The sequence below is a fragment of the Notamacropus eugenii genome, chromosome 4 (genome assembly GCF_028372415.1).
Source record: "Notamacropus eugenii isolate mMacEug1 chromosome 4, mMacEug1.pri_v2, whole genome shotgun sequence".
Taxonomy (NCBI): Eukaryota; Metazoa; Chordata; class Mammalia; order Diprotodontia; family Macropodidae; genus Notamacropus; species Notamacropus eugenii.
Window position 1 is genome coordinate 21,960,058 of NC_092875.1, and position 14,552 is coordinate 21,974,609.

Genomic DNA, 14,552 nt, shown 5'->3' on the forward strand with positions numbered 1-14,552 from the left:
TTAAATTACATTAAAGAAATGTTTGAAACCTGGTTCTTTATTCACCCCCACCTTAGAAGACAGATGTAAAACTAGCTGTGTTCCTGCCCTCCACTCCCCTTTTATGTAGAGCTGGCACACTTCTGCATGCTGCTTCTCTTTCTAGAGAATAGTACGCCGAATTCTATCCCAGAGACCTTCGTCAGAGTTGGGAAGCAACCTTGGGTTTGTGTGAGAATTTAATCAAGGCTGGAACACCGCACCATGCAGTCCTCCTCCAATCCTTTGTTGTGATTGAGATTGGCTGTCACTAGTATGCCAATTCTGGTAGACTCTATACTGGGCCAGAGAAAGGCTAGAACACAGGCATAGGGACACCACAGGGTGGACAACTCCTTATCCACAACTCTTAATGATCTTCGACCATGGCATCAGTGGGAGGAAAGGAAGAAGGGAATGGAAGGGAAGGGAGGGATGAAAGAAGGAAAAACATAAGAAAAAGAGAGAAAGATGAGAGGAAGGAGAACTACCCACACAGGGCATCAAAACACTTTCAAGGACTGAAATAAGTTACATTATACCATCCCAAACCTCTTTGCATTTCTTCTACGTAACAGGATACAGAGGACTGTTCTCCAATTCTGAACCAAAAAAAAAAAATCAGCGTTGAGAGTATAACTGAAATACTGAGAGAATAGCACACATATATCAGTGGCATAAGCCGAGCAGTTCCTCTGCACTAGGCTGACCGATAGGGAGAGAGTTAAGAGGCTTTCCCTTTACAGAGAGCATGGGAAGTCTGACGATGATTCACTTCAGTGAAATGATGCCTTCATCCACTCACCAACAATTCCCAACAAAGTTAAAAATCAGATTTACAAAATGCTAATGAGCTGCATAGTCTGAGATAAATGCATTGTAGACTCTACTGACCTTGTTGTGCATAGAAGAAATTTTAATCGGACAATTACACAAAAAGGTAAGTGATTATAAGGCATTAAAAAACATTGTCCTATGTGACTGGAAACATTTTACCATCAACTCCAAAGGGATGATCCTGAAATCATCCCATCCAGCCACCTCTCCTCCATCTCCCAGGCCACTCCTCAGAATGGCAGCCAAGTCTACCCAGGGGCATCTACCCAGGGGCCAACTTGGCTGAGATGGCTCATCAAGTTATTTCAAGGCTGAATCTCTACAGTAACAAATACATGGCCTGCAGTGTGGAGTGTAGTCCTTTATGCTCAACAGTGCTCTCTATAGGTGAGGAGGGTATTTACAGAAGGGTTAGACAAAATAGTTAAATCACTAAAAGTATTAAAAAAGGCCTGAGAAAACCTGGTTAAAATATATACTTGTATTGCTACTGGTGGGAGTAGATTTTTTTTTCAAAAGTAATAAAAAGAGTCTGTTAAAAAAATATATATCCAGAAAGATGTGGATTTGAACTGTAAAAAAGCAATTAGAATTTTCCCTTTGGGCTGCTCAAGAGCCATTAGTCAACACCGAGCTGACCTTCAAGTTAGGAGTGCCATTCCTTTCCCCCAAGAACATGGCCCTGCAGGAACTTTTCTCGATGTACTTTGGTGTACGTTTCCTTCCCTAGAGACAGCATGCTCCATGGAAGCTTTCTGATTTTGGTTTCAGACTGCCCTAATCCTCCATATGCAACAGGTGAACTGCCAAAGCTAAAGATTCCTAGGGGTGCCCCTGGGGGCAGAGGAACAGGGGACAAGCTGATCGAATGGTGATCCCCCTCTGATGGGAATCACCTTTTCAGGCTCAGCTGCCCGCCCTCCACAGCAGAGTAGCAGACCATGGAAAGGGGAAGGCCACCATCATGGTCAGACATGGATCCAAACCCAACGGCCAGAGTCCATCACAGTTTCAGAGATGCCACCCATTTCTCCTCTTGAACATTAGCCAGGAACAAGGGCACAGCAGTGTCCATGAGACCAAAAAATTCCACTTGCAGGTGGTTTGGAATGCCCATTAAAAACAAGGAGATCTGCAAGGACCCATTTCTTTGGTGAGCCAGGAGAAGTTTCTTTCAACTCCTCACAAACCACATTCTACTCTCACACTGACGTAGTGTGTGTGCATGTGCGTGTAACATGTACAAGCACAAGCACACACACATATAAAAGCACCTTGACTGCAGATATTTTTCCATCATTCCTTGATAAACGGGAACCTACAGGCCTTGGCAGAGTTTTTGTTAGGTTCAGTTTTAGTGGAGGTGACCCTGTGAGCCAGCACCGGCCTCTGTGGGGCCAAGGGTATAAGTCCAGAAATACCATGTGACGACTTGCCCTACCCTGACCCCCCTTGGATAATGGCCCGCTGCCCCTTGGAGCCCACCAGCAAGAAGGCAGCTGCAGCAGCAGGCTTCCCTGGGGGGCTATGTTCAGGTGCAGGCACTGCTGCTGAAGGGGCAGGAGAGGTCTACTTCTCAGTGAGAGACAGCTGTAAGACCTGCTGCAGTTCAGCCTCCTCTGCCTGGAGCCGCAACTCCTGCTCTTCCAGCTCTTTGGCAGATAATTCCATGGCAAGCTGCAAGTCAGTGTCAAAATTCCTGGCCTCCTCCATGGCGCTAGGCCGTAGACCATTGGAACTAGTAAGCAGACTCTCCTGAATGGCCCTGGAAAAAAAAAGGCCTTGTAAGCCCAACACCCTCTCAAGCCATGCCTCCCCCTTCTTCACATATGAGGCCCTGCTGTAGGCCCAGGAAAATGGGCTAGATCTCAGGGTAGATCAGATTCCTGTGATGCCCCATATCTATGATTCCTAGAATGCCACCATCTCAGAAGCTTCCAAGCTTCAGGTGACCAAAAGCACAGTGAAAAACCACTGGGGTTGGGGGTGGGGGAGAGGGGATGAGCAGGCCAAGAACAGCCTGAGAATCGTGAACACACCGTCCCAAGGCAGGTCAATGTGAGGAGGAAGGGCACGGTCCACAAGGGAGGGAGGGAGCTAGGGAGGGAGGGAGGAAGGACGAGGCAGACAGCCCAGGTACGGTCTCCGTGGAAGGACATGGCTGTGAAGACATCAATAGGTCCCAAATGGAGTCTGTGCAAGGACCTCACACAGAGTGGAGCCCTCCCATGCGCCGCATCAAGCACGGGCAGTTTTCCCTGGCAAAGTTCCCTGTCCTTACAAACTTAAGGACAAAGATGTGAGAATCACCCCAAAAAATCCATCCCCAAGAAAAGGCTTATTTGTGCTGCCTGGGGAATGACCAGACAAACAGTGGTCCATCAACGAACGGAACATTATTGCATCATAAGAAAAATGACTATGAAAGATTCGTAGGAGAATGAACAGAAAAAAGAATCAACGGAACATTACGTAACAGTGACAATTGAATCTGAAAGAACCATCCCCCAGACTGAAAGCAGTGCCATGAGCACGAGCGAAGCGAGTCCCAGGGAAGAGCTCCTCCGCACAGGTGGGGGGTCTACGGGTATGAAATGCTGCAGGCACTGTCAAACAGAGTGGCTGTGCCAGGTGCTTTGGCTGAACTGCTTTTCTCCTCTCTCTTTTCTGACCTTTGTTATGGGGTGAGGGTTCACTGGGTAAAAGTGGGGAGGTGAAGGTGATATGGAAACAAAAGATACCAATAAAAATAAGATTTTAAAAACCGATTTGAAACCTAGGGGACCTGATTTCACAATTTATTTTTAAAAAAGGCTAATTAAAAATCTGCTGAAATTAGGTCCCACTACTTGGAGGGAGCACAAAAACATTACCTTTCATACTGTGAGTCATAGATGTGTGCGCTGCTGACTCCCCCATTCGAAGGCAGCCCCAAACCATCCTGGAAAGACAAAAGGTAGGCATCAGCCAGAATCCCTTGAGTAGGGAAGTTATGGCAATCCTTCTGTCTCTGGGCAGAACTCAAAGAAATCACCACAACGTTTACTGAGGACAGTGCCGTGTCTGCCAATGCTGACACCTATCGACTTGTTCTGCACACCAGGGTCAAGGAGCTGAATCTGTTGTTCCATGAAGGTGATTGCTGATGCTCCGGGGGTAGGCGGATGCTCTGGTGGGAGGCAGATGCTGTGGGCCTGCTTCAAGGCAGATGCTTTTGCTGAGATTCGGGATCATGGCCCCTCGCACTGAGCCATCAGAAGGTCTAACCCCAAATGTTCTGTGTGCTTTAGGACCTCAAACAAAAGTCTTTACTAAAAACTATTTAAAAAATGGATTAGAGAATTGTGGTGACCTGGAGGTGTGAGAACACGATCATCATCTTCAAATACCAGTGAGACTGTCATTGGTAAGGGACAGCAGGCTTGTTGATCCTGGGCCAGAACTAGGAAACTAGGAAAAAGAAACTGCCCAAAAAAAGGGTGGGGGGAGCTGTGACCCAATAAGGAAACCTGCTAATGATTAAAGCTGGTCAGAACTACAGTGGGATAGATGAACTAGGTAGAGGAGGCAAGAAGGGAAGGAAAATGGGGGAGGGGAAGAAAGGAAAAAGGGAGGGAGAAAAGAACAGGAAGGTGTGGGGGTGAGTTCCTCATCATTGGAGTTCTTTAAAAAGAGCTTAGGTGATGACTTGGTTCCCAGGCCTGAGCCTTCCAGCACATGTATATCACACCTGGCCTCAAACCCCCTCTGTATCTTCTCTGTATTCTTCACCTGAGGACTCCTGCCAGTCTCAACCACATTCTTTTGCAAATACTTGAGAAAAATCAGAGCATTTTTTCTTCAATTTTTTTTTACTACAAACTTAACATTAACACCCAAGCAAAAACAGAGATTCAGGGTACAAAGGTTTTTTTGTTTTTTTGAGAAAAAGACTGAACTAGGTATGTCTGCTACCCCTTCCCCACCTATGGTGGTCATTTACCTGTGTAAGGCTTTCACACTTATGTGTCAGGCTTTTACACTTTCACCATGGGGACACTATTTGGTCTCCCTTGCCTCTACACCCTGAACTTCTGGCAATTTAGAATCTTGTGAAAGAAGCATGTTGTATTACAAAGTGCCAGCAGCCTGTGACCTTTGAGCTGCCCATCTTTTCAAACCCAGTGGACTCTAGGTCTGTTACAGATGGATGTTCAGAAAGCACCATACCTAGAGTATCCCCACCTTTTGCTGCCATTCACCGGAAAGGCTGACCCAAGAAACATTCATTCCAACAGCATTTTTATGTCTTCTGTGAAAGTCAATGAAAATACCATCTACTATGTAACAAAACAGCCTTCACACGTGGACTCTTTAAATAAAGTCCTACTCAAATTTTCTTCCAATAGAAAGTTTGTCTCAGTAAGTTTATCTATTGTTTTTGTCAGAAAAATGTAAGACTTTATAAGGCATGATGATCCCTTTATTCGTGACCAGCAGAAAACTGCTGAGTACAAGCTTAGGCCTGGCTGAAGTGGCTGTAATGGTAATTTAAATGGGAAGATCTTTCCCATTCATTAATATGCCCATATGTTCTGCCTCGGTCATATGAAAATCTGAGTCACATGGAGACTGTGGTGGGAGGAGCTTGCTGAATGGAATGGAAAGGGATGGAGCAAGAAAGATGGAGCAGGAAGAGGTGGAGCTGCAGCAGAGCTGTGAGGAAATTGGCCAGACTAGTCAGAGCTGAGAAGGACAGAGAAAGAGCAGGCAGCTGGCTGTGAGTGAGAGAAGGGCATTTTGCTTAGGGGAGTCTGTTTGTGGGAAGACCTAATAATGTGTACAGACTTCTTGGTAACTGATGGATTTCTTTGTTGCTATGATGGATTTGGCTTTCTGGTGTCTGAATAAATGTTTTTCTTCCGCCTTCTATATGGAGAGTCTGTTATACTTTGTGATTCAGAACTGTATTGGCATATTCATAGTCGCTGTCGGTGCTGTGAATATTGCTTTGGTGATACATTTGGCGTCATGAACAGGATCGCGGGGTATAAAATCTATATTTGGAGGCAGAAAGGTTTTAGAGGAAAAAACTGATATCCCAGGATGGGAATATTTACCTTATTTCTCCCTAGCAAGGGAATGGGCTAAAAGCACTAGACCCTGTAAAAACTGGAAACCAAGGTTACAGCAGGGAGAACCTAGAGGTTTGTAAAGATGTTTGCAAGGAACACCAATAAAACCATGAAAAGAACTGGCAGGGGAGGCTGGATTTTATTAACAGGTTACCATTTTATGTGTAAAGCAGAGATGAGCTGCTGAAGGAAAAAATTCAGATAGAAAAAGAGTTATTAGGTAGTCTGCAAGGGAATTCTCAGAGTTCGGGCTCTCCTTTAAAATAACAAGCAACCTTTGTATAGACCTAACCTAGTGGCCACGGGGGGCAGGGCTTCATATTAGACTGAGCAGGGAAGTAAGAACTGCCCCTACAGATCCCCCTGGAACATTATATTCAAGTTTGTCACACCTGCAGAGAGAAGGGGAGATAGACTAAGCCCCAGCTCAAATTAAAGAAAGTATACGTTTGGCCAGAATGATGACCCCAAAACTGCAAATCAGAAAACAATAAACAACAGGGAACGTGGCTATGATGATGGGCTCATGGACTCCAGAAGCATGGCTGTCCCTATCTACCCTGCTTCTGGTTATTGTATCCTTGTTTCTTTTTGGCTTTTTGTCTGTTCACCTTGTCAGATTTGTTCTCTGCAGGCTTAATTCCCTCTACTTGTAGATGCCTGATCCCTTAAGCCAGATGTCACCTCCTGTCCACAATGCTGTCACCCTGGACCTGATGTCAACCAAGCTCCGGATGCCGGCTGAGGAACTGACCTCTCAAATGGGACAGCTCTATGGGGCAAGGACAGCTCCATGTCCAATTTCAGCAAGCAGTAGCTATGGAAGAGGAGACCTTCACCCCTTACCTCAAGGGATTTTCAGTCCCATTCCTTTGAGGGGAGGAATGATGGAATGCTTGTGCTCAAGCCCCAATGTTTTATATGTTTATTTTCTGTTATCCCTATTAGAGGTCTGTTGATACTAGTTGCCCCACCAACCTATGTAATGAATATAAAAGATCTTGGGGTCAAATGTAATGGTAATTTAATTGGGAAGATCTTTCCCATTCATTAATAGGCCAATGCGACCTGCCTGGGTCACGTGGAAGTCTGAGTCATATGGAGCATGTGGTGGGAAGAGCCTGCTGAATGGGTGAAGCAGGATGGTTGAAACATGAAGAAGTGAAGCTGGAGCAGAGTTGAGAGGAAATTGGCCAGACTAGTCAGAGCTGGGAAGGTCAGAGAAAGAACAGGCAACTGCCTTTGAGTGAGAGAAGGGCACTTTGCTCATGGAAGCCTGTTTGTAGGAAGACCTGATAATGTGTATAGACTTCTTGGTTACTATGATGGATTTCTTTGTTGCTATGATGGATTTGGCTTTCTGGTATCTGAATAATGTTTTTCTTCCGCCTTCTATATGGAGAGTCTGTTATTCTTTATGATTCAGAACTGTGCTGGTACATTCATAGCCATCATAGGTGCTGTGAATATCACATCAGCCCTACATTTGGTGCTACATTGGCATCACAGTCACCTGTTCCCCTCCAGGCCTTTCACACAGTCTTGACTCTGGTTTCACACTTTGCTATATGATTTCACAACATGTTACCCTGAATCTTTTTGAAAAGAGGTTGAAGGTGAATCCCCAATAAAAACAAAGACCAGACCTGATCTCTCCTCAGAAGTAAGGGGAAGCACAGGGGTGCCTGGCAATGTTTTTTCAGTCACAATGAGTAGGACATGCAAGGCAAGTGAGAATCAGCCCAAAAAAAAGCTTATGTCTAGCACCATCGCCATCAGTATGTCAGTCCAAGAAATTCTTCAGAGGTCAAGGAGAAGCAAATAAATTTGCCCAAAGAAAGTATTTTGCAAGTCTGATAAATGTGGAAAGTACTTCATTCACAGTTCTGACCTTAATGACTGTGATGGACTATCCTGAAGAAAAACCTTAAGAAGATGAAGGATGTGGAAAACCTTCAATTAGAGCTCATCCCTTTTGATGCCTCAGATGATCTATATCATATGGGAAAGAAAATCCATAAATGTATCATAAGAAGACCCTCCCTTGGAGTTCAGGATTTACTAAACAATTTTCTTCCTGCTAAGAAGAATATAACAAATCTGGGCAAGCCCTCCACCACAACAAGAGCCTATTCAACACCAAAGACTTTGCCACCCTCCACTCATCTGCACAATGGAGCTTCCCATAAATGTTCATGGCTTCCTAAGACCTCCAGAACAAACATAAAAATCTTCATTTGGTTTTCAAAGCTCTTTATAAGTTGTGCCCTTCCCACCTCTTTAGACTTTGCTCTGCCATACAACAATTTTGGCCTCTTTACTGTTCCTCAAACTAGATACTCCAGCTGTTGGCCACAGGCATTTTCAACTGACTATCCATCACCCAGGCATGGAATGCTCTCCTCTCTCATCTCTACCTCCCTGCTTCCCTGGCTTCCCTCAAGTCCAACCCTCTGCAAGAGGCCCTGGCAATCCTCCTCTATGACTGTCAAGAACCTGCCCTGTAGATATCTCATTTGTACAAAGATATCTGCATGTTAGTCTTTGAGCTCTAGGGGGCAGGAATTATACTTCGTGTTCCCAGCACTTGGCACAGTTGGCACAGTAAATGCTTATTAACTTCACTTGATGAATTGAGATCTTCTAACCCAGATGAATTACATCCTTGGACACCAAGTGAACTACTGGATATGAATCATTGAGTCAGTCATATATTGGAAAGATCATGGAGAACAGGAGAGGTTCTATGGGGCCAGAGACGGGAAAACGTCTCAACAGTCACAAAATCAATCAACAAACATTTGTTGAACACCTCTATGTAGCAGTCACTGTGCTGGCTGCTAGGGAGGCAGGTGATGGTCCCACCTTCTAGCTTACAAGGTAGCAGGGCTGTATGGAGCAGGGTATATACAGGTTAAATGGGAAGGTACTAAAATTGAGAGAGATTGAGGGAAGACAATAGTGTTTGCACATTGTACGCCAAGGATCCCAACTTTATTCCTGGGGATATTACAGAATTGTCTTTTAAGAGAGAGTTAGTGTACATCAAGAAAAGAAAGAAATGGTTACTGAGAGCCAGCATGGCTTCCCAAAGAAAACTTCACACCCAACTAACCTTATATCCTTTCATGTAAGGGTTATTACTAAGTCAATAGATCAGGGGACTGCTATAGATAGAGATGACCTGATCTGAATGAAGTACTGATGAAGTATCTAACTCCCATTTAAAAAAACAAAAATTTGGTATATTTGTGACGAATGGAACAAGCACTTCATCTGAACCAGAATTAAACCAAAACCAAACCCCCTACTAGTTTTACCACTTACTGAACAATCACAATGAAGTGATTTATCTCTAAGATTGAGCTTCTACCTTTTTTTTTACACCAGCGCCACAGTATTTTACACACACACACACACACACACACACACACACACACACACACACACACACACACACCTTGCCAAGCACACTCTTAAGCAAAAACACATTTATAAGCTACCAGATGAAGAAGCAGAAGAGAGTAACTTAGGAGGAGAATCAGCCATGGGCTTAGCAGTGAGGGTGCCAGACTCTCAGTCAGGGAAACCTAAGCTTGGTCAGTCAACAAACACTTACTAAACTCTCAGTGCATGCCAGGCACTCTGTTAAGTGCTGAAGATACCAAGAAAAAGGAAAGCACAGTGCCCACTACCCAAGAATGGGTATCCTAAGAGGGACACAACCTATAAATGGGGAATATACAAGATCAAGATCCAGTGTAAATTAAATAGAAGGTAACCTGAAGGGGAAGTGCTACTAGCCTAGAGCAGGGGAAAAGACCTCCTGCAGAAAGAAGGTGAGAATGGAGCAAGGAGGTGAAGGTAAGAAGGCAAGCATTCCCGCTCTAAGAAGAGGACCTGGTGAGGATGGGATACAGCCTGGGCAAAGGCAGAGAGATGGGAGATGGCAGTGTTGTCTTTGACACACTGCTGGAGGGACAGCATACAGTCACAGGCACTTTCTACAGGATCCTGGAGGAAAACAAGGAGCCCCTGGAGCTCCCTGAACTGGGGAGCACTGGTTAGCCTGAAGCAGCTGAGCGAAGGAAAGGTCAAGGCTGGCAGGCCCCCCAGTGGCTGCTGTCTAGAGCAGTCCAGGTGTGAGCAGAGGAAGGCCTGCACTACAGGGGTGGCTGTCTGGGTGAAGAAAGGGGGATGAGAGATGCCCTGAAGACAGAGACAAGCAATGAGACCACGGGCTGCATGGCATGAAGGGGTGCAGGAGGACTCTGAGACTGTCGGCTTGGTGACCAGGAGAACGGCGGAGACTTCGACATTAATAAACAAGCCTGGAAAGCGGGAGAGTTGGAAGGAGACAATTCATTCTGTTTTAGATAAGCTGAGTTCAAGGTGCCATGGAACGCCCACTGAGATCCCCCATCTCTGATGTTTCCTTGCCACACGACCACAGGCAAACCGCTTAGCGCCTGTACGTAACAGCTGGGCTCCCATGGGATGACCGACAAAGCAGTGGCCAAAGGTCAGTTGTTAGAGCCTTGACAAAAGGGCAGCAAAGGACACAAAGGCAGTGTGGCCTACTCCCTCCCCACGATAAGGTGAAGGCCCACAGAGGAGGTAAGACACGAACACATCCCTGTAGTACAACTCAAAAAAGCCACATGTACAGGGGCTGTGCCACGTTCTGCAGGGATATGGAGGCCCCGGCCCCTGAGGGGCAGACAGGGCTGGGGCCTCGATAACCGTGGCCCCGATAACCGTGGCCCCGGTCCACTCACCTGACTCCTGCTGGATTCCAGCAAGCTCTGCTGAATGGCAAACTGCATGATTTCATAATCTTCGTCCTGCAAGTGCACGTTTCTGCCGTTATCCTGGACGTGGTAGGACTCGGGGACTTCAAACACAGACTGATCGACCTCGAAGTTAGAGACCAGGGAAGCTGGAACCAAAAGCAAATACAGGCCACTGAACCGGGGGCAGAGGCTGCCAGGGCGGACATCTCTCCACTGAAAACAACAGCTCAGGAGGAACAGAGTGAGGGCGTTTTATGTGAAACAGATGCCTAAAGGGGAATGATAAAAAGGTGGCTGGGTCATTCTCTGCTCACACCCAGCCCTGTCCTGGCTGCGCATCACTATGGATGGGCATCACAACCCGCGCAGGGACAGAGAAAGAGTCCTTTAAAAACACCTGACCCCCAAGAGGCCCCTTGAACAAACAGTCCAGCGACAAGCAGAGCCGCGTGGATGGACGTCAGGTAGCTCGGACGCCCCACACACACACAGCCCTTTCTCCCAGCTGGAGTCCCGTGAGCATGGGAGCTCAAAGCGGCCCATAGCCTGTCTCCAAATTCAACAATCGAGTCTCTGATGATTTGTCTGTTTGTTTTTTTCAAGGAGACAGATCAAGGTTGCTGAAACCACATCTCAGAAAATATGGCAGGAACTCCTGAGGGAACTCCTCTGAATCTACATGCATCTTACTGGATGGCCTAGGCACTGTGCAGAAACTGTAGCTCCCTGCCCTCAGGGAGCTGTAGATCCACTTAAGCAAGGCTATAACACAGCAACAAAGAAGCAGAATACCAAGATGGGGCAGAGAAGAGACCCAGGCTGAGCCAGAAAAACCTGAGAAAGGAGAACGCTTTTGGGGAAAGGCTTTACAGAGGACACAGTGCTAGGGCTGACCCTTGAAGGAATAATGGATCTCAACATGCAAAAATGGGAAGGCAGTGCACTCCAGATACAAAGGCTGTCCTGAAAAAATGCACAGAGGTGGGAGATGAGGAAATGACAAAATCCAGCCAGGGTATAGAATATGTGAAGGGGAGTAATAGGACGCATGGCTGGAAAGGGAGGTTGTAGCAGGTTGCAGTCTTAGACTCAAGGTCACATGCCTTTTCCCTGCATCTTAAGAATTCACTCACATTTCGGAAAATAGCAGAAATGAAATCTGATCATTTAATTTCAAATAGACCTTTCAGTAATGGCACATTAATGAAAAAGAAAAAATTCTCCACCCAGTCTCACAACTTCACTTTTCAAGGCCACATGGCAGGGTGAATGAGGGCCCGGACTGGAAGTCAAGATCTGAGTTCGGATCCTGCCCCAGACTCCCAGTGGCTGCAGGATCGTAAGTCAGGCCGTGCCCTGGCCCGGCTCACCTGGCTCAGCGTGGCCCCCATCCATGCTTTGGGCAACAGGCTCTTCAGCTGTGCTGCAACCATTGACATTTCCAAATGTAATCCGAGCATTCAGGACGTGGAACAGGGGAATTTCTAAGGGAAAAAAAGGGTTCTCATTAGAATACATGGTATCTCTTCGCCTTGTAAAGCAACAGTGGTTTAGTCACTTTTTAAAAAATATTTCATGCACTGACATGTCCTGAATTCTGATCCCTCAGGCCCCAAACCCTCCCCCACACCCCCACCAATGATGCCTCCGGAGCCTGTCCCGCCCCAGGCCTTGACAGACCAGGTGTAACAGAAGAAGCTCTGAACTGTACCAGAACCTCCACTTCTGAACTTGGCCCCTTTCATTAGGGAGCATCACGTGTTAAATTTAACATGAACATTGAATTTAACAGGATTTGCAGTAATATAACCAAGAAATCAGATGGATATACAAACCAATCATCTTTGGGCCTTAAAATTAAGTGGTTATGTTCCCCAACAAATGACCTTCATTGCCATGTAAGACTCATTCTACATGGAATCCCAGAACCAGAATGATGTAAACTAAAAGGATTTAAAATGATGAACTATGCACATACTCATCAGTCAGGCATGAGGGTGTCCACCATCGGCCCACCAGTCTCTCTAAAGGGTTATTCTGCCAGTACCAGGAGGCAATGAAGAGGCTAGCACACGAGTCACTACATTCTTACCCTCGCCAGAGGCTTAAGAACGGTTACGTTCACATAAAAGCTGATCAGCTCATCCTTTGCACCAGGGTGCCCGTGGCAAATGAACTTCAGCACCACAGCATCAAGTTTATCAGTCTCGAAAAAGAGGGCCATCCCTGGGGAGGCCTTCTTCATAACCAGTGGGTTCCCAGACACCTCTGACTTCCTGAGGGAGGCTTCCCTAGAAATTGCCTGAATCCTGAAGCTTGTGCTTACTTTAATTTACAAAAAGAGCATGAGAAATCACAGCCAGAGAGGCAGACGTACCAATTTTGACAGGAAATCCAGGTGGGAACTCAAGAGTGATGAAGTCTCTCAGTCTAGCAAAATGGGCGCTGGTTCTGGCCATGAGATCAATGATGGGAATGACCTGTTCCACCAGAGACAAGGGGAACTCTTCACACATCCAAAGCATGGCTTTAAACCTACGAGGTCAACAGAGACAACGCTAGGCCTGTCAATATGGCTGGGAGAACCACCCCCCACCCCAGCCATCTGGGGTGCCTGCCACCACCTTAGAATGGGAGTTCCAAGAGCTCAGGGACTCTCTCGGGAATCTTCAGCCCTTCTTGAGCAGTGGCTTAATAAAAGCTTTTTCGTTCCTTCATTCTTTGTCACTGGGTGTCACCACCTCACTCCTTCACAAACATTGCTAGTAACTCAATTCCAAACACATTTACTGAGTGCCTGCTACATGCAAAGTATCTCAATATTCAGAAATCATGTTTATAAAAACAAGTCTAAGGAATCCCAATTATGTCCGAATCCCAGCTCTGCACCACATGGGCTCTCACTTTCACAGACTCAGTCTGACTCTGAGGTGGTGGAACAAGTCTACATTTTAGTGACCCTTGACAGCAGACTGAGGGCAGAGTTAGCAATCTTTAAAAAACGCAGAAAGAGGTGGTGAAGATTACCCCCTTCCTCAACAGGCTGAAGCTCACCAGGATGAGCAGGGACACAAGCGAGACCTCCCCCCATTTTACCGGGTAGGAGAAAGGAACACGGCCAAGGAGAATGCAGGGTCTAACTGACATTTTTCAGTTACTCTCTAGAACTGGAGAACACTGAAGCTGGAAGTACTGGGTTTGTTTTTGGTTTTTGTTAAGGTGTGAAATGAGGAAACACCAAACACTAACAGGCACTAAAACTGAAGAAACATGCAGACAAACAGGAATTCAGAAACCAAGACCACCGAAGGCCCTGGCTCATTTGCCTGGGCTGTCAGAATCTTACTTTTGGGTTCTGATCGTAAGTTCCTTTGGTCGTCCTATGTCTCGGTCCTTCAAATCAAAGTCTTCATTGAAATACTCCTCAGGCGTGATGGCCGTGGGGTTATTTGCTGTCGCACACTCAGTCGTGAGGTCCTGCACAAGTGATCCAGGAGAGCATCACACACACTCATCCATCCTGCCAATTCTACCCACTGAAACCAAAGCTTTGTTGAGCCTGTACCCACAGGCATCAGAGGGAAACTCAAATATTTAATGTCTTTAAATGTGGAAAGTGTTGTGAGCCACTGCATAAACCATGTGGGTGAGTCACAAAAGCATCCACTGCTCAGCCTAATGGCTTCCTCCCAGTAATTAAGAAATAAAATATGCCTCATCTCTCTCCATTTCATGAATGCTTTCTTGTAACAGTCTTTCAACAAACAGGAAAAAATGCCCAGTCAGAGGC

General features: G+C 46.2%; 1 protein-coding gene across 1 annotated transcript in view; it reads right to left on the bottom strand.

The window, feature by feature from the left end:
• Nucleotides 1–908: 908 nt before the first annotated feature.
• ANKRD13A (ankyrin repeat domain 13A) overlaps nucleotides 909–14,552 on the bottom strand; it is a 38,872-nt gene continuing 25,228 nt past the window's right edge. The window contains exons 10-15 of the mRNA XM_072600138.1: nucleotides 14,109–14,239; nucleotides 13,140–13,297; nucleotides 12,133–12,246; nucleotides 10,748–10,908; nucleotides 3,729–3,796; nucleotides 909–2,620 (exon numbers count right to left, since the gene is read on the bottom strand). Coding sequence (XP_072456239.1) covers nucleotides 2,425–2,620; nucleotides 3,729–3,796; nucleotides 10,748–10,908; nucleotides 12,133–12,246; nucleotides 13,140–13,297; nucleotides 14,109–14,239 — 828 coding nt within the window. The 3' untranslated portion in view covers nucleotides 909–2,424. The remainder of the gene's footprint in view (nucleotides 2,621–3,728; nucleotides 3,797–10,747; nucleotides 10,909–12,132; nucleotides 12,247–13,139; nucleotides 13,298–14,108; nucleotides 14,240–14,552) is intronic.